The sequence below is a fragment of the Sander vitreus genome, chromosome 5 (assembly GCF_031162955.1).
Source record: "Sander vitreus isolate 19-12246 chromosome 5, sanVit1, whole genome shotgun sequence".
Taxonomy (NCBI): domain Eukaryota; kingdom Metazoa; phylum Chordata; class Actinopteri; order Perciformes; family Percidae; genus Sander; species Sander vitreus.
This window is the reverse complement of record NC_135859.1, coordinates 5,121,475-5,145,250: the sequence shown is the minus strand read 5'-3', so window position 1 is coordinate 5,145,250 and position 23,776 is coordinate 5,121,475. Positions and strand designations below refer to the sequence as shown.

Genomic DNA, 23,776 nt, shown 5'->3' with positions numbered 1-23,776 from the left:
CATAAAAAAGAAATCAAATAAATCTGCTAACCCTCTGAGACCGCAGACCCCCTTCCCTCTCTGTAAGATACGTGGCCGCAAAAACCCCAGCCCAAAACTGCCCCCCCTCCTGTCTAAAGTCACAGGTTAACTGACACAGGTCTAGTGTATTCTTATGTTAAACATGAACAATGTTACAAAATCCTTAGAACTAGGTCTCAACCATCTATTAAGTTAAGTATAAGCTATATATATATATACAGTCAGGTCCATAAATATTGGGACATCGACACAATTCTAATCTTTTTGGCTCTATACACCACCACAATGGAGTTGAAATGAAACGAACAAGATGTGCTTTAACTGCAGACTTTCAGCTTTAATTTGAGGGTATTTACATCCAAATCAGGTGAACGGTGTAGGAATTACAACAGTTTGTATATGTGCCTCCCACTTTTTAAGGGACCAAAAGTATGGGACAGATTAACAATCATAAATCAAACTTTCACTTTTTAATACTTGGTTGCAAATCATTTGCATTCAATTACAGCCTGAAGTCTGGAACGCATAGACATCACCAGACGCTGGGTTTCATCCCTGGTGATGCTCTGCCAGGCCTCTACTGCAACTGTCTTCAGTTCCTGCTTGTTCTTGGGGCATTTTCCCTTCAGTTTTGTCTTCAGCAAGTGAAATGCATGCTCAATCGGATTCAGGTCAGGTGATTGACTTGGCCATTGCATAACATTCCACTTCTTTCCCTTAAAAAACTCTTTGGTTGCTTTCGCAGTATGCTTGGGTCATTGTCCATCTGCACTGTGAAGCGCCGTCCAATGAGTTCTGAAGCATTTGGCTGAATATGAGCAGATAATATTGCCCGAAACACTTCAGAATTCATCCTGCTGCTTTTGTCAGCAGTCACATCATCAATAAATACAAGAGAAGCAGTTCCATTGGCAGCCATACATGCCCACGCCATGACACTACCACCACCATACTTCACTGATGAGGTGGTATGCTTTGGATCATGAGCAGTTCCTTTCCTTCTCCATACTCTTCTCTTCCCATCACTCTGGTACAAGTTGATCTTTGTCTCATCTGTCCATAGGATGTTGTTCCAGAAATGTGAAGGCTTTTTTAGATGTTGTTTGGCAAACTCTAATCTGGCCTTCCTGTTTTTGAGGCTCACCAATGGTTTACATCTTGTAGTGAACCCTCTGTAATCACTCTGGTGAAGTCTTCTCTTGATTGTTGACTTTGACACACATACACCTACCTCCTGGAGAGTGTTCTTGATCTGGCCAACTGTTGTGAAGGGTGTTTTCTTCACCAGGTAAAGTATTCTTCGGTCATCCAGTCTTCCAGGTCTTTTGGTGTTGCTGAGCTCACCGGTGCGTTCTTTCTTTTTAAGAATGTTCCAAACAGTTGATTTGGCCACACCTAATGTTTTTGCTATCTCTCTGATGGGTTTGTTTAGATTTTTCAGCCTAATGATGGCTTGCTTCACTGATAGTGACAGCTCTTTGGATCTCATATTGAGAGTTGACAGCAACAGATTCCAAATGCAAATAGCACACTTGAAATAAACTCTGGACCTTTTATCTGCTCCTTGTAAATGGGATAATGAGGGAATAACACACACCTGGCCATGGAACAGCTGAGCAGCCATTACTTTTGGTCCCTTAGAAAGTGGGAGGCACATATACAAACTGTTGTAATTCCTACACCGTTCACCTGATTTGGATGTAAATACCCTCAAATTAAAGCTGAAAGTCTGCAGTTAAAGCACATCTTGTTCGTTTCATTTCAACTCCATTGTGGTGGTGTATAGAGCCAAAAAGATTAGAATTGTGTCGATGTCCCAATATTTATGGACCTGACTGTATGTGTGTATATGTATATATATATATATATATATATATATATATATATATATATATATATATATATATATATATATATATATATATGTGTATATATATATATATATATATATGTGTGTATATATATATATATATATATATATATATATGTGTATATATATATATACTTGGCTCCCAGACTTACATACAGTGTCCTCGGGTCAAACTTGCACAATATTCCAGGCACCGCTAATCCACAGACGCCGAAGCGGCTCGCGTGGAAGTCACGTCTTCATCGTCCATATCCAGATCTCGACAGAACATGTCCGCATCCTTGGCTGTAGTGAATGTGAGCGTTCTCCCTCCGTGGGTTACTCATCAGGGTGGCCAGATAAATAAGAAAGTTTGGGACGCCTTTGACATGTAACTTTCGCTGTACTCCTATAAATTCCTGGCGCCGCTGGACGGTGAAAGCACTGTAGTCAGGTTTAAAGCGCAGCGTTGCGTTGGAATCCCGAATCGGGTCTGCCTGTTGTACTTGCCTCGCCCCCTGAAGGATTGCCTGGCGGTCCTGGTATCTCAAACACCTGAAAATCAGCGTATGTGCCGTTGCACCCTTGCCGTAAATTCAGTGTGCTCTGTCAATTTCGATGGTAGCCCTGTTCTGTAAGGAGGGGATCCACACCGGTAACTGCTTTTGCAGGAATCCAACTGGGTCATCTTTTTCGCTGCCCTCTTTCTCTTGTTGTTTGTTGTATCTCGGTCTGTCCTCCATTTCGGCTAGTTTAAACTCAAACTTCTTCTGGTCATCAATGCAGGCTTTCACCGTATTTCTCATCTGCCTGTTGTCTCTCTGCGCCTCGTCTAGTCATTGAACCAAGTCCCGTACTGTAGCTCCCTGCCTCTCAAGCTCTGTCCTGATGTGTTGTAGCGAGGTGTCAATTTCTGCTAAGGCTTCCTTCACTGCATCGCGGACCGCTGATTGAAGCACATTTTGTTGCTTTTCCAGGAACTTTCTCCAAATGTAGGTCCACGTTAGCATCAGTAGCCATGCTAGCCGTCGCCATGTTGGTAGACCTCTGTGCTCGGGTAAACGGTAACGAAACCTGCTTTTTTGCTCCTGAAGGCATTTCGCTAAGTTACCGTGGTAAGAAATAAAATGATGGATGTCAAATGAGAAAGAATAGACCTGTTTTTTAATGAAAATGCGGAGGTGGGTGTAGAGCCTCAGTTCTGAGCAACCCGTACGATCGTACCGACGGAACTGTTTTGATCATTACCAGTTTCTAAAATGTGAGGATTTTTCTGCATTGAGTACTTTTACTTTTAATACTTTAGGTACATTTTCCTGATGGTACTTACCTACATACTCATTTTCAGTGCAGTACTTTTACTTGAATCTAACAGAGTATGTTTACAGTGTGGTATTAGTACTTTTACTTAAGTAAAGGATCTGAATACTTCCTCCACCGCTAGACAGAGAAAGCCGAATACAAACGGAAAGAGATTACATGTTAATAGATGGGGTAATGCTAAGTGTTTCCTTTCTTTCTGAAAAAGGATTTCTCCCGTGCAGCTGTCTGACTCTGGACTCTACACGTGCATGGCACGCAGTCGAGCGGGTCTTGCCGAGCTCAGCTATGATGTCCAGGTCCAAGGTACAGTCATTACAAACCACCTACTGATTTGTTTTTGAGTTTTGGGATCTGAGGCTTTCATACAGATGTATGTGTGTGGTCCGCAGTGCCCCCTGGCGTGGATCACGTTGAACCAGTTGAGCCTGTGACAGTAGTCCGAGGGTCCTTGGTGACGTTAACCTGCGAAGCGCGTGGCGTTCCCCCTCCGACACTGACTTGGTTGAAGGACGGACAGCCACTTTCTCTCCACCGAAACCTGCTGCTGGATGGACAGGAGACGCGGCTGCAGCTGCCTGATGTAGCGCCTTCAGATGCGGGCCTCTACAGCTGCGTGGCTAGTAACCAGGCTGGAAGCAGCACAAAGAGCTTTAACCTCACTGTGCTCGGTAATCACAACACAATCTGTATATTTCATGTATGAAGATAAAGTCAACATGTAAACTCCTGGAACAACTGAGCCAAAAACATTCTGCTTTCTAATCCAGAGCCTCCGAAGATATCCAGCTCCAGCTCTTCAGAGGAGCTGACCGTAGCGGTAAACAGTCCACTGGAGCTGGAGTGCTCCGCTGTGGGAGTGCCACCTCCCACCCTCAGCTGGCTCAAAGATGGCCGTCCCTTGGAAGGAACTGACATTGTTCAGCAGGATGGACATTTTGTCAGGATTAGCAAAGTTCAGGTAATTTACAAACGGACAATATCTGATAATATTCTTCAGTGGCCAAGTCCTACAGTAGCTGTGAGCACATGCACTATTTAGATAAGTGATAATAGTATTTTTAGAAACATTAAATGGCCAACCATCTGGAAGTTGTTTTAACAGGATCAATCCAGGCTAACACAGCATTGTTATGCAAGAACCACTCAAGTTGATTAATGTCGTCTCTTCAAAAGGTCGATGATGCAGGTCTGTACACCTGCTTGGCCAGCAGCCTAGCTGGAGAGGATGGAAAAAACCACTGGGTTCGAGTCCAAGGTAATACAAGCTGTTCTTTAGTGTTGTTCAATTTGGAAGAAATATAGCATGTACCTCTTTCTTTATTTCTTACCTTCCTCTCTTACTTGCACCTGGGACGTGATGGATAAAGCTGAAGTGAAAATCTGTGTTTGCACGAAAGTTAAAACAGACTTGGTCTGGCATTAGCATTTTTCTGGCTACAGTCACGCACTGCAGTTAGGCACGCAATGACGTATACAGTACAAGGACATTTCCATGCATGTGTTGATTGATGACAGACAGCTATAATTTATGATACATTGTGCAGCATGCCATTGTCCCATGTCGTCATTTGTTCTTCCTTTTTGTTCATGCTAGAATGAAATGTTTCTATAAATACAATCCATGCAACAATGTGAAGACATATAAAGCTGCTGAGACCAATAAGTAAAACTTCCAAAATCATGATGTCAACCTTTTTGGATTGTTATAACATACACAGCTCAGCAGACTGTAAATCATTCTTACAGCATCGTTGTTGTGCTCTGTGTAGAAAGCTAAGCATGTATTTTTTACATTTTTACATCTGGCGTCTGGCGTCATTCAATCTGATTAAGTGTGTGTCACCACTGGAAACATTTTTTTTATTTTATTTTTGGGGCATTTTCAGCCTTTATTTTGACAGGACAGCTAAAGAAATGAAAGGGGAGATACAGGGGGAATGACATGCAGCAAAGGGCCGCAGGTCGGAGTCGAACCCAGGCCCGCTGCATCGAGGAGTGAACCTCTATATATGGGTGCCCGCTCTACCAACTGAGCTATCCGGGCGCCCTGGAAACATTTTGTAATTTGCCTCTGTGAGATCCACCGCTTAATCATCAGTGGTTGTGTTTCAGTCCCACCAACCCTCATTGGCTCTGGTGATGTGAGGACATTGACAGTGCCCGTTAATGGACATCTGACGTTGGAGTGCTTGGCTGACAGTGACCCCCCTCCTGATATAGAGTGGTACAAGGATGAGGCCAAACTGCAGGTACAAAGTCAGAACAAAACGGAACAGGTACTGAACTAGAAGCCATCTCCTCTGACTCATACACTGTCTTTTTTCCTGATCTTCCTCCCGTTATATCAGCTCGGTAGTCGTATCCAGCGGTTGGCAGAGGGTCAGTACCTGGAGATACAGGAAGTCAGGCCCGAAGACAGCGGCCAGTACAGCTGTGTGGTCACCAACATAGCTGGAAGCACCAGTCTGTTTTTTACAGTGGAGATTCTCTGTAAGTCGGCCCGTCAATAAAGAGCTGATATAAATAAATAAAAAATGTAATAGCTACGTACTTAACCCAAGCCACTGCATGGATATGTCACTTTATATTTCTCTAGTACCCCCAGTGATAAAGGAGAGCAGCTCAGTTGTGACCGCACATGTCGGCCAGGATGCAGTTTTACCTTGTGAGGTTGAAGGTGACTCTTCAACTACGGTCCTGTGGAGGAAAGATGGCTTCCCCATAACTCAGGATCACAATAAGTAGGCCTTTACAAAACTCCTGTGCAATCTGTACACGTTACGCCAAGTGATAACAAAAACACAGACACAGCAACACACTCTGGTGTCTATGCATTCATTCAGCTTTTAATTGTGTTTGTAATTTGTTTCAGGTACACTATGTTATCAGAGGGTTCCTTGCGTGTCAATGGGGTTAAGTTGAGTGATGCTGGCCGCTACTACTGCACCGTGTCCAACCAGGCTGGCTCAGATCACCGGGGAGTGGATCTACGTGTGTTTGGTAAATATAGCAAATATAAAAAAAACTATAACTCTGTGGTGGGGCTTTTTCCAGTCTTGGTTATGATTATACAGTAGTGCAATTGTCATGTTTAAGGTCCCATATCATACTTGTATTTTGGGTTTCTACTAGAACATGTTTACATGCTTTAATATTCAAAAAAACACATTTTGCTCCTACATTCTGTCTGAATTTGCCTGTTTTCACCTTCTGTCTGAAATGCTACGTTTTAGCACCTGTCTCTTTAAGCCCCCCTCCCGAAAAAAGCCCAGTCAGCTCTGATTGGTTGATTGATTCCGAGTCTCTGCACCACCATTGCAGCCGGGGAATAACAGCACTGTAGCAGCACTTTCCAGCTATAAATAGTCTAGTTGTGACCTCACACCCGCACGGAAGTCCTGACGACTCGTTTAAAGGCACTCACTGTTTCTGAATACAGGCTGTGTGCATTTCTCTGTGGATTGAGCAAAAAACAATACTAAATGCTATAAATCCTTTTTTAGGATATCTCATAGTGTTAAAAACCCACTGAAATACAGTACTGTGGTTAACGTGTGAATCTGTTCTGTCTCCTATCAGTGGGTCCTTCCATCAGTCCGGGTGCATTCAATGTGACAGTAACCACAGGGATTAGAGCTGTGCTGAGCTGTGAGACGACAGGTATACCCCCACCGACAGTAACCTGGAAGAGGAATGGCACTCCACTCGATATCAGCCAGCAGCCCGGCGCATACAGGTAAAGACGAAGCTATGGACGGACTCCCTTTGAATCCACAATATGCATACTGTACATTACAAATCACACAGGCATCAAACTGAAAAGCTGACACAGCTGTTCTGTCCAGGTTACTGTCCTCTGGGTCCCTGGTTCTTTTGACACCGTCCAATGAGGATGAAGGTTACTTTGAGTGCACTGCTGTCAATGATGTCGGGGAGGAGCGCAGGGTCATTGAGGTCCTCCTGCAAGGTATTGACTTTTCAGCTTTGTACAATAGGCAAACAGTTGAGTGTTATTTCGGACGTTCGATCAACAGATAGATTACTTAATTGTCTGTCCCAAAGCAGTGACAGCAATTCTCCTTTGATAAGGCTCATTAAAAACACACACATTTAAAACATACAAAACCGCAGCTTTACAGTATGTTGGTTATTGCAGGGGGAATTAAAGATTTCTTGTAAATGTTTTTCCGAGCCAGTGGAACTTTGTACCGTCTGCCTGATGGTAGTAACTGGAAAGCGTGGTAGAGGGAGTGCGAGGGGTCCTCTGTGATCAGGATGGCTTTCGTGATCACAGAGCGGTTGTACAGTTGAGACAGGGGGGTTTGAGGTGAACCAATTATCTTACTGCAGTGATATATTATGCGGGAGAGTTTTGTGTTTGGATGAATGAATACATTATTTTGCTCTTTCAGTCCCGCCATCCATTGAAGACGATGTCACGACAGTCACAGCTGTGAAAATGTCTCCTGTGGTATTGCCTTGTCACGTACAAGGACGCCCTCAGCCCACTGTCACCTGGACCAAGGGTGGAGCCAAACTGGGCGCCAGAGGAGGAACTTACCGTATCCTTCCGACTGGTAAGACATCTTGCCTAAATACTTTATTTTATACATCATGGTGTACTTGAGCAAATAAAATGTGACATTAAAATATGTGGCTTTGTACTCCTTTCAATGCAGGAGTGTTGGAGATCACTGGTGCTGTGCCAAGCCATGCTGGCAGGTACACATGCTCAGCTCGCAACCCAGCTGGAGTGGCTCACAAACACATCTCTCTCTCTGTGCAGGGTAGGCTGTCATAGATTGGCTGCATGCTGCTGTGTGATTATCACCTGTTGGAACACATATAGTAAAACATGTAAACAATAAACAAAAACAATTTGTTCTCACGTGTTCTTAAGAGCCCCCAGAGATCATGCCAATGGCAGAGGAAGTACAGGTGGTGTTGCATCATGGGACCGTTCTTCAGTGTGAGGTTCAAGGCTTCCCCAGACCGTCCATCACCTGGCAAAGAGAGGGCGTTCCCATAGCAGCAGGTAATGATGGATAAAATACATAAGCACAACTTTGATCTTATAAACATATTGTTAGTTCACGGTAGAGATTCTGGCATTGCTGTTCACATGGGCATTTGGTATCTGTCACGTTCAGTACAATACAGTCAATACACATCAAAGTTACCTATATTGCGTTTTTTCAATGAGCTCCATGACTTTTTTCTGTGAGAACATTTTTATATATATATATTTTATTATTATTATTATTTTTTTTAAATTGTGTCTTTATTTGGGATGGGCAAGTACATACACCAGCATAGCAACATTAGTAGAAATAAAAACACGTCCTTCCAGTTTTGTTTATTTTGAGTCCAGAATAAGTCATAAGTCATCCAGGCATACGGGGCCAAAGGAAGTATAATCATGGATCGTGGATCAGATTATGTTCATCCTTTGTATTGCCCACTCTCCTCTATTAACTTAAACTTCACAGCAATTGTGATAGAATAACATCAGTAGGTACTCATTATCCTCTTAAGGACAGTACTGACAGTTAGCCCGGGATAAACAGAGCCAGATGAGGTCCACATGTTCACTTAGAGAGAACTCTGATACAACTTAAGTATAGATAGAACAGGTTACAAGAAACCATGTACAGGACCCAGGGTGGCCGCCTGCTGCTGCTGTCATAGAAATGATCATCAAAAACCAGTCAGAAATTACTAAGTAAATTACAAAACAATATTACCAGTGAGATCAAATAAAGTGTGTTCTCGTGGGGGCCATGAATGAAATCCAGTTGTTCCAAATTTGGTAAAATTTGTCCTTTTGGATTCTTAATTGGTAGGTCAATTTTTCCATCCTAAATATCTCTAGAGTAGTTCCAATCCAATCATTCAGGGTAGGCTGGATCGGGCTTAACCATCTCCTTGTAATTGTTTTCTTACTTGCCACCAAGAGTAATTGCAGCAACTTGATCTCGCTCCTACGTTCCAAAAAAGAGACGCGACCCAGGTACATAACATCAAAACTCAGAGGTATTTGAGTGTTAAAGACCGTGTTTAAGGAAGCCTGGATACCCTTCCAGAAAACATTTAACTTGGGACAATCCCAGAATATATGATAATGGTTAGCGACAGTCGAGCCACATTGTCTCCAGCATGGCATATGTGCACCTTTATACCTCTCCTGATACGGTGTCTTGAAATATCTAATAATATTCTTCCAGCAATGCTCTCTCCAGCTCATTTTTAATACTTTATTTACATTTTTCACAGACTGGACAGCAATATTACCAATCAGTCAGCTCTATCAAACCTCAATGGAATTAATGGGACATGGTCTGATTTTCCTGCTCATGTGATTTGACGGCATTGTTTGATTACAGGTCACAGGCTTGCTGTTCTCTCAAATGGAGCACTAAAGTTTTCTCGTGTCACGCTTGGTGACGCGGGGACCTACCAGTGCTTGGCAAAGAGTGAAGCTGGCGTAGCTGTGGGCAGGACCAAACTAGTCCTTCAAGGTAACTTGGACTTTTTGACGGGAAGAAAATGGTGGTTTATTCCTCATAGTCAAACCGGTTTCTCCTAATTCCTGAAAGAAAAAAAAAAAAAACAAAAAACTATTCTGGGCTTTTTAAATGAACTAATACTCGTTCCTCTCATGTTTGTCCAGTCCCACCCGTGCTGAGTGTGCCTCGTGTGGAGTACACTGCAGTGCTAGGCCAGCCAGTCAGTCTGGAGTGTGTGGCTGATGGGCAGCCACAACCCGAAGTTACTTGGCATAAGGAGAGGAGGCCTGTGGTGGACGGCGCTCGCATACATAGCTTTGCCAATGGAACCTTGGCAATTACTTCTACCCAGCGCAGTGACGCAGGCCTGTACACATGCACTGCCAAAAACCTCGCCGGCAGAGCCAGCCATGACATGAGGCTGGTCATTCAAGGTGAGTTCAGAGTGCCATTTCATATCATGTAAAGACTAGATATAGCAGGTTTATGTTTAATAGTTATATCAATAAAAATGTATGTATGTATGTATGTTGTTGCATTTCAGTCCCGCCCATGATTCCTCCTGCTCAGACAGACCTGTCAGTCATTCAAGGATTTCAGGCGCTGCTGCCCTGTGCTGCTCAGGGTTCACCAGAGCCCAGAGTGACGTGGGAGAAGGATGGTGCCATTGTGCCCAACCATCCAGGCAAATTCACTGTCCTGCGATCAGGAGAGCTAATTATCGAGAGGGCAGAGGTAAGTACGGCCCAATTCTCTTCGCTGCATTTTTAACTACATCTGTCTAGTTCTGGGTATAAAAATCAGTTCTGATTGCTTTCTGAACACAGCCAGGGGATGCTGGCGTGTTCACGTGTGTCGCCACCAATACAGCAGGCTCTGCGAGACAAGACATCCGTCTGTCCATCAACATGAGGCCTGCCTTCAAGGAGCTGCCAGGGGATGCAACTCTGAACAAAGGGCAGAGTCTGGCCTTGTCCTGCCACGCTCAGGGAACACCGTCACCTGTCATCTCCTGGACTGTCAACAACAGTCCTTACACAGGTATTCTCCTTCTTTACACTGTGAACTGCACAGCACTGCAATAGTACCACAGTATTACAGTGCCATTGTGACAAAATCAATCTTGTTTAATCGATTGCAGTGCGAGTTCAAATATAACCATGTTATGCGCTGACTGATGTAACATGTTCCAGGCGCCACTGTAGATGAGGCGGGCAGGAGCTCCGTGATCATTGAGAATGTGACCGCGAGTGACGCCGGGACCTACGTGTGCATAGCAGAAAACAGTGTGGGCTCCATCCGAGCGCTCTCATTCGTCCGTATCAGAGGTGAGCTTCCTGTCAAGGTTTAGCCGGGGCTATCCATTTAACGATCTATAGATATAGATATCACCGTGTGATATCTGATGATGTAAATACATGCTTTGCGTCTCCAGAGCCTCCGGTGTTGAAGGGTGAAGCCCACATGTCTCAGACGGTCATCCAGGGTGGCACTGCTATGCTCGACTGTCCCGTCCACGGAGACCCCAGCCCAGTCCTCCGCTGGCTCCGGGATGGAAAACCACTGCTCCGCACCATCCGAATGCAAGCACTTCACAACGGATCCTTGGTCATTTACAGCATCAGTGTAAATACAGAGTTCCCATTATGTTTGGTTCATTTTAGAGCACTTAGCCTCTCTCTAGGCATTTTTTGTTAAACTAAGTCACTCAAGTTTGAATGATTAAGCCCAAACTACTTGCATCCATAAATGTTTTTCCAAATGTCTTGGAGAACAATGGAGCAGTAGTCATCCTATCCTCCCAAGCTTCACCTGCAGTCCCCTTGGGTGGCGCGCCAGTGTGTGACTGTCCTGCAGCGTCCTGTTCCCACCTAAATCAGATTCAGTTCAGTCAGAGAGGCTAACAGCATTAGCAACAGAGGGAGGAGATGAACAGAGAGCTGGATGTTCCCAGACTCTGCCCCTCTCTCCCCTAGCCTGTAACCTTGTTAGGTCTCTAACTGCTGCTGTAATTGCACAGGTTGCAGTTGAGACTTTCTCAGAGACAGATGACTGTTCTTCCCACGGAGCACTCTAATGTGAAAATTCTCCTCGCTGGCCCGATAATATCTATTACGAAAAAGAATTTAATGTTATAAAGTCTCCTCTGCCCAGTAGAAAATGCCAGCTTTTATTTTTTGCTATGTCAGTTTTCTCTTACCATACAACTAGATGTGATCTAAGACACAGTTTTGTGGCCCCATTAGAGGAAAATTCTTCCTCAGAGTGCCAATTAAGCCAAACTCCCCTCTACCCGTTTTCTCTACAGGCTGCAGATGAAGGGGAGTACCAGTGTGTGGCTGAGAGTGAAGCTGGAACAGCCGAGAGGACCATTACTCTCCAGGTTCAGAGTGAGTTCTGTGCTTATAATTTCACACGTTGTCACAAGATATAAAATTAATTTAAAAAGATACACACAACAGCACATGCAAGTTGTATGCATGCACTATTTCCACTTATTCAGGCATTTTGAATTCTATTTGTCAAATGTTGGTTTCATTTGATATATTGCATATTTCATAGTGTGTCTCCTTCCTTTGATCTCTCCAACGCAGTCAATGGAGGCTACTCTAACTGGGAGGAATGGGGTCTATGTAGTAGCACCTGTGGTCAAGGCTTCCAAGAACGAATCAGATCATGCACCAACCCAGAACCAGCCAACGGCGGCAGATCATGCAGCGGTCCCAGTATCGACTCTAGGAAATGTCAAGCTGGTCTCTGTCCAGGTCCAAATAATTTGTTTGTTTGTCTTACTTCACTTTTCGATAATAGCTGATATTTTAATGTCACTGCATCAGTGTCTCATAACGTATTACAACATCTTGTGTACACAAATGAACAAATTATTAATATTAAGGTTACCTTACAGACACACACCAAAAGGGCATTTCTGAATGTGAGCTATGGGTATTGTTACAGTATTTGTAAAGAGATAAATGGGGCGTTTAATGTACATGTTACAACTCAGAGTCTGAAATTAATGTTATGAATGATTACAAATTATTCAAATGCATGTCTGTCTGGTGATGACAGGAGAGACTCCACGCAAGACCAGAGGCAGCCTGATAGGCATGGTGAACGACAGAGAGTTTGGTGTGTCCTTCCTGGAGACCAACATTACAGACAATGTGGAAGAGGGGAGCAGCACTCTGCAGGCACGCCTGGACAACATCCCTCCCAGTGTGGGTAAGTGATCGCACACTATGTCCCCTGGGTCTCCGAGTCATTTTAGTGATTGTGGTTGTACACACAAAAGTCTTTGGTCGAACCATAGACTGTATAGTAACAGACAGCGCATGTGTGACGTCACCCATTGGTATGTGGAGATCTGCTATGAGTCGTGGTTGCGGATGTGACGATTTTAGACGAGAGGGAGGAGTGAGGGAGGAGCTGCTTACACTCTACGTTACGTTACACACTTTCACTGGCAATCACATCATAGCCACGCCCTAAAACACGCCCTGCTTTATCGCCGATTTTAAAATCAACGAGACCATCATTCAAAAAATGACCATCATTCTGTGTTGCAGAAGACTTGCGATTGAGACCATCAACTCATTACGAAGATGTTTACTGAGGTAATAAATCAAGTGAGAAGTGGGTCACTTTCTCATAGACTTCTACAGAAACCAAACTCCTTTTGCAACCGCACGTGTCTCCCCCTGCTGGAATTCAGATAGAATGCAGGTTTAAGGAACTTCCGCATTTGCAGCACTTCGCCGAACCGGATGCGTTGTCCATTAATATTAACAGTCTATGGGTCGAAATTGTGGGACAATCCAAGATGTAGTGGACTCAGAAAGTTCATCTTTGTTACTCACCTTCACATTGGCACAGCATGAGCATAGCAAGCTTTTAAAGACAAACGTTTAAGATTTAAATTCATAGTAATGCAACCAATCTCTGCATCTTGGCGTTTACAATAAAGGCTTCTTTTAAATGAAAAAAAAAAAGAGTATTCATTCTACATCGAGACAAAAAAAAAAAAAAAAAAAAAAGGTGATCAACTCCGTGATGACCCACCGTTTACTTCATTTACCACTTCACTAAATAGGTAAGGATGTACCTTTTAGGAAAAGCTGGAGTGTGTTCTGTTGTCTGTTATTTCTTTTGATTAAGAAGTGAAAAGAGGAGAGCTCATTTTTGGATGTGGTCCTAATCCTGTGTAGACTGTATGCACTGTATCTCTGTAGTTCTGTGAGAGGCCACGAGCTGATGCTGTCTCATCGTAGGTCCCTTGCTGCGGGTGCTGGTGTCTGCGTTTGCTCCCATCTACTGGACTACTGTGCTGCAGAGCGGAGCAGCCAGAAACGGCTACTCCCTCACTGAGGGCCAGTTCAGACAGGAGTCTCAGCTGGAGTTTGAGACCGGTAAGCTCTGCCCCAGATCACTTTCACATGTATGCATGTCAATAACAAGTGTTAGCCCATGGATATTTTTAAAAGACCTTGATTTATTTAGGGTAACGTTGATTCCAAGAAAAGTTTTGTGAGCTTGGCCAGTTGCTCAACTCATCTGTTACATGATGAAAATATTGCTTTGTAGATATATCACTCATGTCTTCATGCCAACTTCTGTATAACTTGTGGTGATTGTTTGCAGACACAAACTAAAAAGAGCTTCTAGTCATAATATAAATAGTCATTTATCTGTGAGCACCGATTCCCTTGTTCTTTTGTAGTTTATAAAACGACCAGCAGATGGCACTACTCCCTTCTGACAATCATGAGTTTACACATGAATGCTATTACATTTTTTCCGATCGCTTAAGCACTATTTTGAAAGCAGGGACCGGTTTCTCAAAACACTACACACTATTGGCACAACCACACACCCAATCAGCAGAAGACCTCAGACTCTTTGCAAAATGAAACACTCTTGCAAAAACTATACACTAATTTATAAAAAGCATATGAAACACGTTTCATGTGACTTAATTCGGTTTGAACCAGTTACACACTGCTGTTGCTAACCTAAAACACTTACACACACACTAGCAATTCTACTTCTCAGTGATTAGAGTACTGTAAATGAAGTACACAGAGACAGTGCAAATATACAATAAGTTCACCAAACACTACACAAGACCAATGCTGCAGACTGAGGAAATAATGATTGATAATTATTATAATAATAATTTATTTCTCTCCACATACCCAAATCAGTCAACATGGAGAATCCCAACAAAACATGTCCCAGTTTTCATACAGCTACTACAGTAGTGTGCATAACACTGTTAGCTCAGAAAATACTAGACATTATCTCTTCGCCTAGCTGGATCTGGCCAGAGAATTTCATCAACATCACAGGTGATCTCCTCATTGGCAAGACAACGTGGGAAGAACCGTCTTGAATGTCGAATCCATCCTTGCACAGCTGCAAGTCAACCTGTTCACAGGCGTCCTCCATGGCCTGAATGAGGGGTACCTCTTCCTCTACCTCCTTGTCCTCCTCCGTGGATTCCCCCTTTCACCCTCCCTCTTCTCTTGACTCCTTTCATTTTGGTTGAAGGCAGGTGAACTTACCTGCTGCATTTTTATAGTGTTTAAATCTGAATGGTGTGTCTACAATTATACAATCATGTGTTTACGCACCTGATGGCTGTGTTTCACAGATTGCCTCACAGGTGTGGTCATTTGACAGTCAGTACTTTGGAATTGCAAGGAAGTGACATCATGATATACTTCTGTGTCTCACGAATACAAGTGTGTTTAGTGTTTTGCAAATCACTGTATTCTTTTGCAAAAAGTGTGACGCTGACATTGTGCTTACATGGTGGTGCACATCTGGGCCAATGGTTTGCTCCTTGAGTGTAAGGTTTTGATAATTGTGTAATACTTTTGATTTCAGTGTGTAAGCAATCGTCAAAAACTCATTCTTGAACAGTTTCAACAGAGCACGCTCCCTTGTTCTTGTAAATGAGTGGTCATTTTACTCTTTTAATCTCTTTAAACAGGGGAGATCCTTCGTTTGACCCATGTTGCCAGAGGTCTGGATTCTGAGGGAGTTTTACTGATTGACATCGTAATTAACGGATTTGTGCCTCCTTCATTATCATCATCTCATCTGAGCCTACACGTGCGTTTACTGCTGCCATTACAATGTGTATTTAAAGATCTCAAACTATATCTCAGTAGAGAGTTTGACGACATGTGCAAGCTCATCTTCCCTTTCTCTGACCTGATTTCTTTTGTCCCCCGCAGGAGTTTGATGAGTCATATGTGCAGACGGGCCAAGGGCAGCTGTATGCGTGGTCATCGCAGACCCACCAGGGAGGAGGAAACCCCATGGTGCTGCGCTGTAATCACACAGTTATTTATGAGGGCCAGGAGGAACGCCAGGGCCCCGTGCTCCAGCTGCTCAAGGTTTCCGGGATGAACAGCGTCTACAACATGTTAACTCTCACTTTGGACTTCCACATCACTGCCAGCCTTCTCACACCAGGTCTGGGGGGGAGGGGGGGAAATGAAAAAAATATTTCAAAACTTCACCATCACTACGTCGCATGAAATAACTGGATCTGAATGTTGAAACAAGCCATGAACTGAACTGTTCTGTTTGCAGATGGTTATGGAGACACGTGCCCCAAGGGTTTCATTCTTGACACGGCGTCCTACTGTGCTGGTATGCTGCTTTGCTTTTTTTGTTGTTGCAATGCCTCATTTATCTTTGTCACCGAACCAGTTTTATCATTATTATCCAATGTGTCCTTATTAGATGAAGACGAGTGTGCGCTCCAGTCTCCCTGCTCTCACTCATGTAACAACATCATGGGAGGCTTTTCCTGTGCCTGTCCCTCCGGCTTCACCATCTCTACAGAGACCAACACATGCCAAGGTGAGACCAAAAAAAACAAAACAAGGTTTTGTGATTAATTACCACATACACAACGGTAATGTCCCAGTTAAGAAATGTCCTAGTTAAGAAAAGGAAAAATCATCTTTGTCATTTAATCCTCTGCCTCAGCATTTGGCCTCATTACCTGTGTTTCACTTAATACCAGATATTGATGAGTGTTCCCAGGGCTCACACATGTGCCACTACAACCAGCAGTGTGTCAACACAGTTGGCACGTATCGCTGCCAGGCCAAGTGCGGACCAGGATTTAAGCCCAGCATCGCGGGAACCAGCTGTGAAGGCAAGTCGCTGTTAATCACTGTTTAAACCGTCTGCATAACATTTCACACAGAGCCACAACAACTTATCTTCTACTGTCGTCGTTGTGCACGTTCCCTTTTCTTTGTTGAATCCAATTATACTTTTGTTCCTGCAATAATCAATCTAAATCTAATTTCCTACTCTCGTACAGTATACTGGATGCCCGCGGTAGATTGATGAAGCCAGATGTGTCAATTGTGTGTTTTCAGATGTGGATGAGTGCCAAGAGTCTGCTGTCTCCCCATGCCAGCATCAGTGTCTCAACACTCTGGGCTCCTACCGCTGCATCTGTCACCCTGGATACCAGCTGTCAGGACACCGATGCAACGGTCAGTCACCTAAACTATGTGGGACTCCCACCCCCTCCCCAAGTCTTGGGAATTAATTGTCTACAAACGAGGCAAGTTAAAATAGGATAACGTATAAGGATAACTGACAGCTCTGTTGTAATGGTTGCACTTTCACAGACATCAATGAGTGCATGAGGAATGTTTGCCCGGCTCACAAGGAGTGCCGTAACACAGATGGGGGATACCAGTGTTTCGACAGCTGCCCAGCTGGCATGACCAAATCAGAAAACGGAGCCTGCATGGGTGAGTGCCTAATATACTTAAATGTAGCATTAAATCATGACTTATTCATTTAGAAACACAGCATCAACTCATCTATGCCTTGATAGGGTTGGGTACCTTTCGAATCTGAACCAATATTAGTACCGATAGCGGTACCTGAAATTCCAAAAAACAACGGTACGGTAAAAATATTTCAGTTGTAAAAATAATTCCAAACCTATTCATCCTATTTACTTAGAATATTATGTTATTTATTTAGAATATTTTACACTGACAGAAATGAAATAAACATAAATCACCTCCCTGTCTCCTCCCAAACCCGTCCCTACAACCTATTAAATTGAATAATTATTCAACTTTTATTCTTGTATTTGTATATTATTCTTTTTTAGCCTGTTTTATTTTCATCATGACCGTTATTAATTGCTCTTTAATGTTTCATGTGAAGCACTTTGAGTTGCCTTGTTGCTGAAAGGTGCTGTAGAAATAAAGCTGCCTTGCCTTACAACCTCAGCCTGTCAGTCAGTCCCCAGGGCATATAAACCACCGTTGTGCCTGCTCGTCTCAGAGGAAGTGTAACGTCAACAGCACCGCGACCGCTTTCGGCCCGCCATTAATATCATATCGCAGTGAAAGGTGTCTGCGGGAAGTTTTGAAAAACTGTAACCACACCTGAAATCATTTTATCGGCATCGCCGTGACTTCAACAAAACTGCAGCGCCGACGTAGTTTGCTCCGTCTGCGTGCGTGCGTGTGTGTGGGGGCGTGTGTCGGAAGACAGATAAGCTTGCGCTTACGCGCTCTCAGGCCCCGAAATTTGGCACCATTTGATTTTAGGTGAACCAATACTTGGTAATAACGACATGATTCGGTCGGTACCGGTAAAAGTACAGGGTTCGGTACCCAACATTATGCCTTGAAGGGCTCATACTGTAGATGGCTAAAACACCTGCCATTTCACTGATTCATTTATCTATGGATGTTGATGTGACAGTTGGTCAAATAACCTGGTTGTGTCTGCATTAGTATAACCAGTGGAAGCCAACAGGACTGTACAGACCTCTACACTGCATTTTACGTTGCGTAACACCAGGTCAGATTTCACAGGATTGCTTTAGGGCACAAAACAGCAAGAGGTCGCTGCTCTTTAAAAGCTAAAGCGTTTAAAGAAATCTATGAATTGATACTCAAAGAAAACCTTTGACCGAAGATCCTCTTTATAACAGGATGCAACAAAGTTTATGATAGTGTCGTCTTCATTTCAAGAAACTTTATAGTCCCACCAACGGTGAGATAATAGCACCAATGGTGAGATAGAGGCTGCCAGTTTTTTCCACTATGGTCTAAATTATTGGAATTTTACTAAAAAGGTATCCCAGTTTTATGTAGCATTTTAAAATGTGGATAAAGATAATCGAAGAGTTACAGGAGATGGAAATGTAATGCTGGTGTTTGTGCTGATATTGTAACTGCATATTTTCCAGATGTTGACGAATGCCAGGATGGAAGTCACATGTGTCGCTACACTCAGATCTGTCAGAACACAATCGGAGGTTACGGTTGTGTGTGTCCCAGAGGTTACCGATCCCAGGGAGTAGGCCTGCCATGTCTGGGTACGATATCTGCTGTATCTGTTTTACACTACAACTCACCAATGATACTCACGCAAGAGAATTTACTTGAGCCTTGTTCTATCTTTTCAGACATTGACGAGTGCCAGCAGACACCAAACCCTTGTGCCTACCAGTGCCGCAACGTGCCTGGCAGCTTTAGGTGCCTGTGCCCTCCTGGTACTGTGCTGCTCGGAGATGGGCGCTCCTGTGCGGGGCTGGAGAGAGGGCAGACCTTCACCAATGGCACCAGAGTCAGGGCAAGACTCCGCCCGCAGCTGGTGTCGTCTCTCGGGCCGGCCAATCCTCTCCCGTTCTCCTGGAGTGACTCGCATCACCAGGCAGAGCTGTCCTGTGGGCTACACCAACAGAGACGGCACATGTGTTGGTGAGTGCGCATCGAAACCATCAAATACAGCATTCAAAACTCACTTTAGAAAATATACATGCATCATACCGTCTTGTCAACTCTACATTCTAACACTCTTCACGTTAATCTCGGTACAGATGTAGATGAGTGTCTGCTCAGGAAGCCATGTCAACACGAGTGCCGAAACACCATTGGCAGTTTCCAGTGCCTGTGTCCCCCTGGCTACCAGCTCTTACCCAATGGCAGGAGCTGTAAAGGTAAGAGTTTCATTAAACTGTAACCTTCTTCCTCCCTCCTCCCTTTAAAATGATCACAGCTAATCCGCTTCTCCACCTCTAGACATCGATGAATGTGTAGAACAAGGAATCCAATGTGGACACAATCAGATGTGTTTTAATACCCGAGGGGGATACCAGTGCATGGACACACCCTGCCCTGCATCCTATCAGAGTGGACGAAGCCCCGGGTAAATCGCATGACTAAAAAGTTTTGAAAAGTGTAATTACAATAATTAGGCTGCAGGTACTGACGCTTTCCTCTTTTGTGTCGGCCTTTAAAGGACGTGCTACAGGCCCTGTTCTCTGGACTGTGCCACAGGAGGCTCTCCTCTGCTCCTGCAGTACAAGCTGCTCACTCTCCCCTCCGGCATTCCGGCCAATCACAATGTGGTACGACTATCGGCTTTCTCAGAGTCAGGTGTCCTGCAAGAGCGTACGTCTTTTACCGTACTCGAGCAGGAATCGGTGTCAGGTGGGATGGGCCGGGTGTTTGGCATCAGAGACGAGGCGGGCCGGGGGATCATCTTCACCCTGCGGGCTCTGAACATTCCAGGACTAGTGCGCCTCAAGGTGCAGGCCACCACCATCTCGCTGCAGGGCCGCATCACCTACCAGAGCATCTTCATCATCTACATCTCCATCTCAACGTACCCCTACTGAGCCTCTGTGCTGCTTTACAGTTGACTCTGCCTCGCAGTGGCCTCTGGAGGCTTCTTACCCACAAGGCCATTCCCCCCACCCCAAGACCCTGTGCCTCGGACACATTAGGCCACACAAAGAAGCTCTAACATAAAAGAAAAGGTGGACATGGTTAGTTAGTAGAGCTCATGAAGATGTGTTCACCCATGGTGGAAAAAGTCCTTTACAGTAAATGTTCATTAGGCTCTGTTGAATTAATTATAGAGCAGAACCTACGCAGTAGTAGAAATCTGAACTGATAAACATGCTGGATGAACAAAATATTTTGTATTTTTGTTCATGTTCACGATACGCCCTATTTGGGGAAATATCTTTCTAACCAATATCTGAAAATGCAGAATGCAGTTTTTTTTTTAATTTTTTTTATGTCAAGCACTGAAGTTATTTAGTATCCATCAGGAACTACCACTTTTTTTACATTCTGCTATCTATCATTTTGTTCGCTTACTTTACAATGTTATCTAATTCTGGGACAGATTTATTCTTACACACGAAAATATGTTTTGCAGCCCACACCTAAATACAAGCCCTGCAACAGCTAAGAAATTGTACACTTTTTCCCCTACTACTTTAATTTATTGAAGTCATTTGAACGCATCACTGGTTTAAACAACCCCTAGTCCCAGAAGGTTTGAATTAATCAGGATCTACTCGCATCATGATGACAAACCTTTAATGGCACACTGTAACACTGGCTTGTAGCTATCTAGCAAGCGACATTGTTTCATCTATTGTAGGTTTTTTTATACTCTTTTATACAAAAAAAAAGTATCACGTAGATTAGGTTTAAAAAGGTGCTAATCTGAATGTACTTGAGTGTTTTAAATACCACAGAGTTGGACTGTACTTACTTTCCGCAGTGGTGGCATTAGCTACAAAATGACATGGCTTTCCTGCATGGCATTCATGACGCTATACACATTTTAATACTCAATTCAACATTAGAAGTAGTTGGTGTTCAGTAATCAAACGTGTGCCATCAGTGTACAAATCGGAGAAGGGAAGTTATCTGAAAAACCATAAAATGCTAACAGTTGCAGTAAAAATGTGTGCTCTACTCCTGCAGATTAAAGAAATATTTCCCTGTTGCTGTAAATGAGTGTCAAATATTTGTAGAAATAAAATGGACAACACTTTTGTTATTGTCTATGTCAGAGATCTTCAGCAGGGCGTCCGTAACCCCTAACAGTTACAGCTGGGGGGCGGCCTAATTGTTTTTTTCTTTCCCCAACATTTGGACCAAAATATGTCTGAAATAGGGCTGAAACGATTCCTCGAATAACTCGATTACAAAAAATCCTCGAAGCAAAATTCTTTGCCTCGAAGCTTCGTTAAATCAGTGTAATTAAGGTTGTACGGCTCACTGTGTTTCCGCACGGAGGATTATTATTAGCGCACAACAGGTTGACGCTTCTGTGGACACGAGACTGACGGCCCAGATTACAAGTGAAGGAAGACGAAAATAGCGAGGGTCTAAGAGAAGAGACAGGCGAGAGAAAACGACAGAAAGTTTGGGATCATTTTGTAGAAAACATCCAGTCTACTCATCCATTCCACGGAGCGAACCCGACACCAGGTAGCTAGCTAACGTCTGCTGCTCTCGTCCACCGCGCTGTTTTACACAACTAGCCTACAGCAGGCTACTCTGCAAATAGCCATGTTTTACCAACAAGCTAAAACGAGAGCTGTCGGTTTGCAGTCTAACTGTTTATTAGTTTGCTACTAATCTTTGGAAACTTAGCTGCTGCCGGAGACAAACCGGCTCCTCCCCCCAGCATGGCCACTTAATATGCACGTGAATGACGTCATCATGCCGGTGACGTCTGCATTCTTTATTCTTTCTCCTCACTGTGTATTAGGCTTCTGAAAATGTGTCCCCCAGAACAGTGTAGTTGAATAGCCCTGCTGTAAGCCTTGTACCGTCACATTTACCCTCTGGTTAGTGAACAGCTCTTTTGCATATCCAGTGTAAAGAGCCAGTGGCAAGAAGGGGAAGGGGGTGGAAAAAATTAAGATTTATTTATTAACACTTTTTAAGGGTCTTTTTTTTGGGCAATAAAAAATGTTTTTTTTTTTTAGTAAACAGCAATAATAAATATTTACTATTGCTGTTTACTAAGTATTTCTTACTAAGTATTTCTTATCCGATTACTCGATTAGATGGAATAATCGATAGCTGCAGCCCTAGTCTGAAACTATGCATTAACATGAATCCGTATCCACAGATACAGTTACTGTAAGCTTAAGGATTCACTGTGCCTTCCTGTATGTTTAACATTGAAACATCGGCCCAGTTTAATATGCAACTCAATTTTATACAATATACAGTATGGAGTAGGGGGTCCCTGCTCTGGCTCTCTTTCAGCTACGGGATCTTGGCCTAAATAAAAAAATATAACAGTCTCAGTCAGTCTTGGACTTGGAAATCCTAGACTAGCATTTTACAAACAGCATTTTGCAGCTGACAAACATGTACTATTAACCAGTGGGAGAGCTTACACACAGCCTACTCAGGAAAAGCCGTTTGGCCACAACAGTAAGAATGACGTATTAACCCTGAGAACAGAGGACAATCTGGCTTTTAGATCATTTCTACCCTGGAATTTTCTGAACAACGCCTTCAGAAAACCTAAAATAATATCTTTCCTACTCTGTTATGACTCCTCTGAAAATGCAGTAAAGGGGACCACGGGGATTTATCTCTGACTTGAGTCCTGTCAATCGGTAGTCTTTGAAGAAAAATGTTCAGTGTTTTAAAAAAGTTTTGCTTGCTGAAGGTGTTTAGCATCAATTTTCTATTATCTCACGAATGATATAGCATTGCCCGACCCACACAGGTTGCATCAATGTTCATAGAGGACTAACTTCTGATCTCATAATGGGTTTTAAATCAAGAATCCTTTACATTCATACTCAGTCAGGAAGTGATTACTCATTGACTGTTGTTCAAACATTTGCAGTAAATGATCAATGCCTCAATACCTCAGCTGCTCAGTAGATGGAGCAGGTTTGTTCTCAAATTGTCAATAAGAAGGGTCGGGCCCTCAGTGCTCTGGGTGCATTGTTGCTCTCTGAGCTGTCATCACGGTCGTATGTGAGGCTACTGGTTGTAATAACACAGAGCACATTAATCTCTAACAGGAGGGAATTTCAACAGTACCCCACTAATGGAAACACTCGGAGTTACCGGACAAACTTGTTCACCTATGTAAACACTGTTATATGGGATGAGATTATTTTTGACACCAGTGTCATGTAACTGACAAGCTTGAAGAGCTTGCACAGTTTGGCATCTTTAAAACAGAACACATGTTTTGCTGTTCATTTCCCTGAAATGACTATTAGAGCAGG

General features: G+C 43.5%; 1 protein-coding gene across 1 annotated transcript in view; it reads left to right on the top strand.

The window, feature by feature from the left end:
* hmcn2 (hemicentin 2) overlaps positions 1-21,544 on the top strand; it is a 56,537-nt gene extending 34,993 nt beyond the window's left edge. Inside the window, 36 exon segments of the mRNA XM_078250157.1 lie at positions 3,399-3,496; positions 3,583-3,861; positions 3,961-4,151; positions 4,367-4,448; positions 5,306-5,442; positions 5,542-5,683; positions 5,790-5,934; positions 6,066-6,193; positions 6,773-6,929; positions 7,039-7,160; positions 7,606-7,770; positions 7,873-7,980; positions 8,094-8,228; positions 9,577-9,711; positions 9,864-10,133; positions 10,244-10,434; positions 10,527-10,740; positions 10,893-11,027; positions 11,135-11,325; positions 12,008-12,089; positions 12,294-12,464; positions 12,772-12,924; positions 13,971-14,108; positions 15,695-15,816; positions 15,942-16,182; positions 16,303-16,362; positions 16,456-16,575; positions 16,742-16,876; positions 17,106-17,225; positions 17,364-17,489; positions 18,953-19,081; positions 19,172-19,371; positions 19,373-19,466; positions 19,586-19,705; positions 19,788-19,914; positions 20,008-21,544. Of these exon segments, the coding sequence (XP_078106283.1) occupies positions 3,399-3,496; positions 3,583-3,861; positions 3,961-4,151; positions 4,367-4,448; positions 5,306-5,442; positions 5,542-5,683; positions 5,790-5,934; positions 6,066-6,193; positions 6,773-6,929; positions 7,039-7,160; positions 7,606-7,770; positions 7,873-7,980; positions 8,094-8,228; positions 9,577-9,711; positions 9,864-10,133; positions 10,244-10,434; positions 10,527-10,740; positions 10,893-11,027; positions 11,135-11,325; positions 12,008-12,089; positions 12,294-12,464; positions 12,772-12,924; positions 13,971-14,108; positions 15,695-15,816; positions 15,942-16,182; positions 16,303-16,362; positions 16,456-16,575; positions 16,742-16,876; positions 17,106-17,225; positions 17,364-17,489; positions 18,953-19,081; positions 19,172-19,371; positions 19,373-19,466; positions 19,586-19,705; positions 19,788-19,914; positions 20,008-20,386 (5,542 nt within the window). The 3' untranslated portion in view covers positions 20,387-21,544.
* Positions 21,545-23,776: the final 2,232 nt, after the last annotated feature.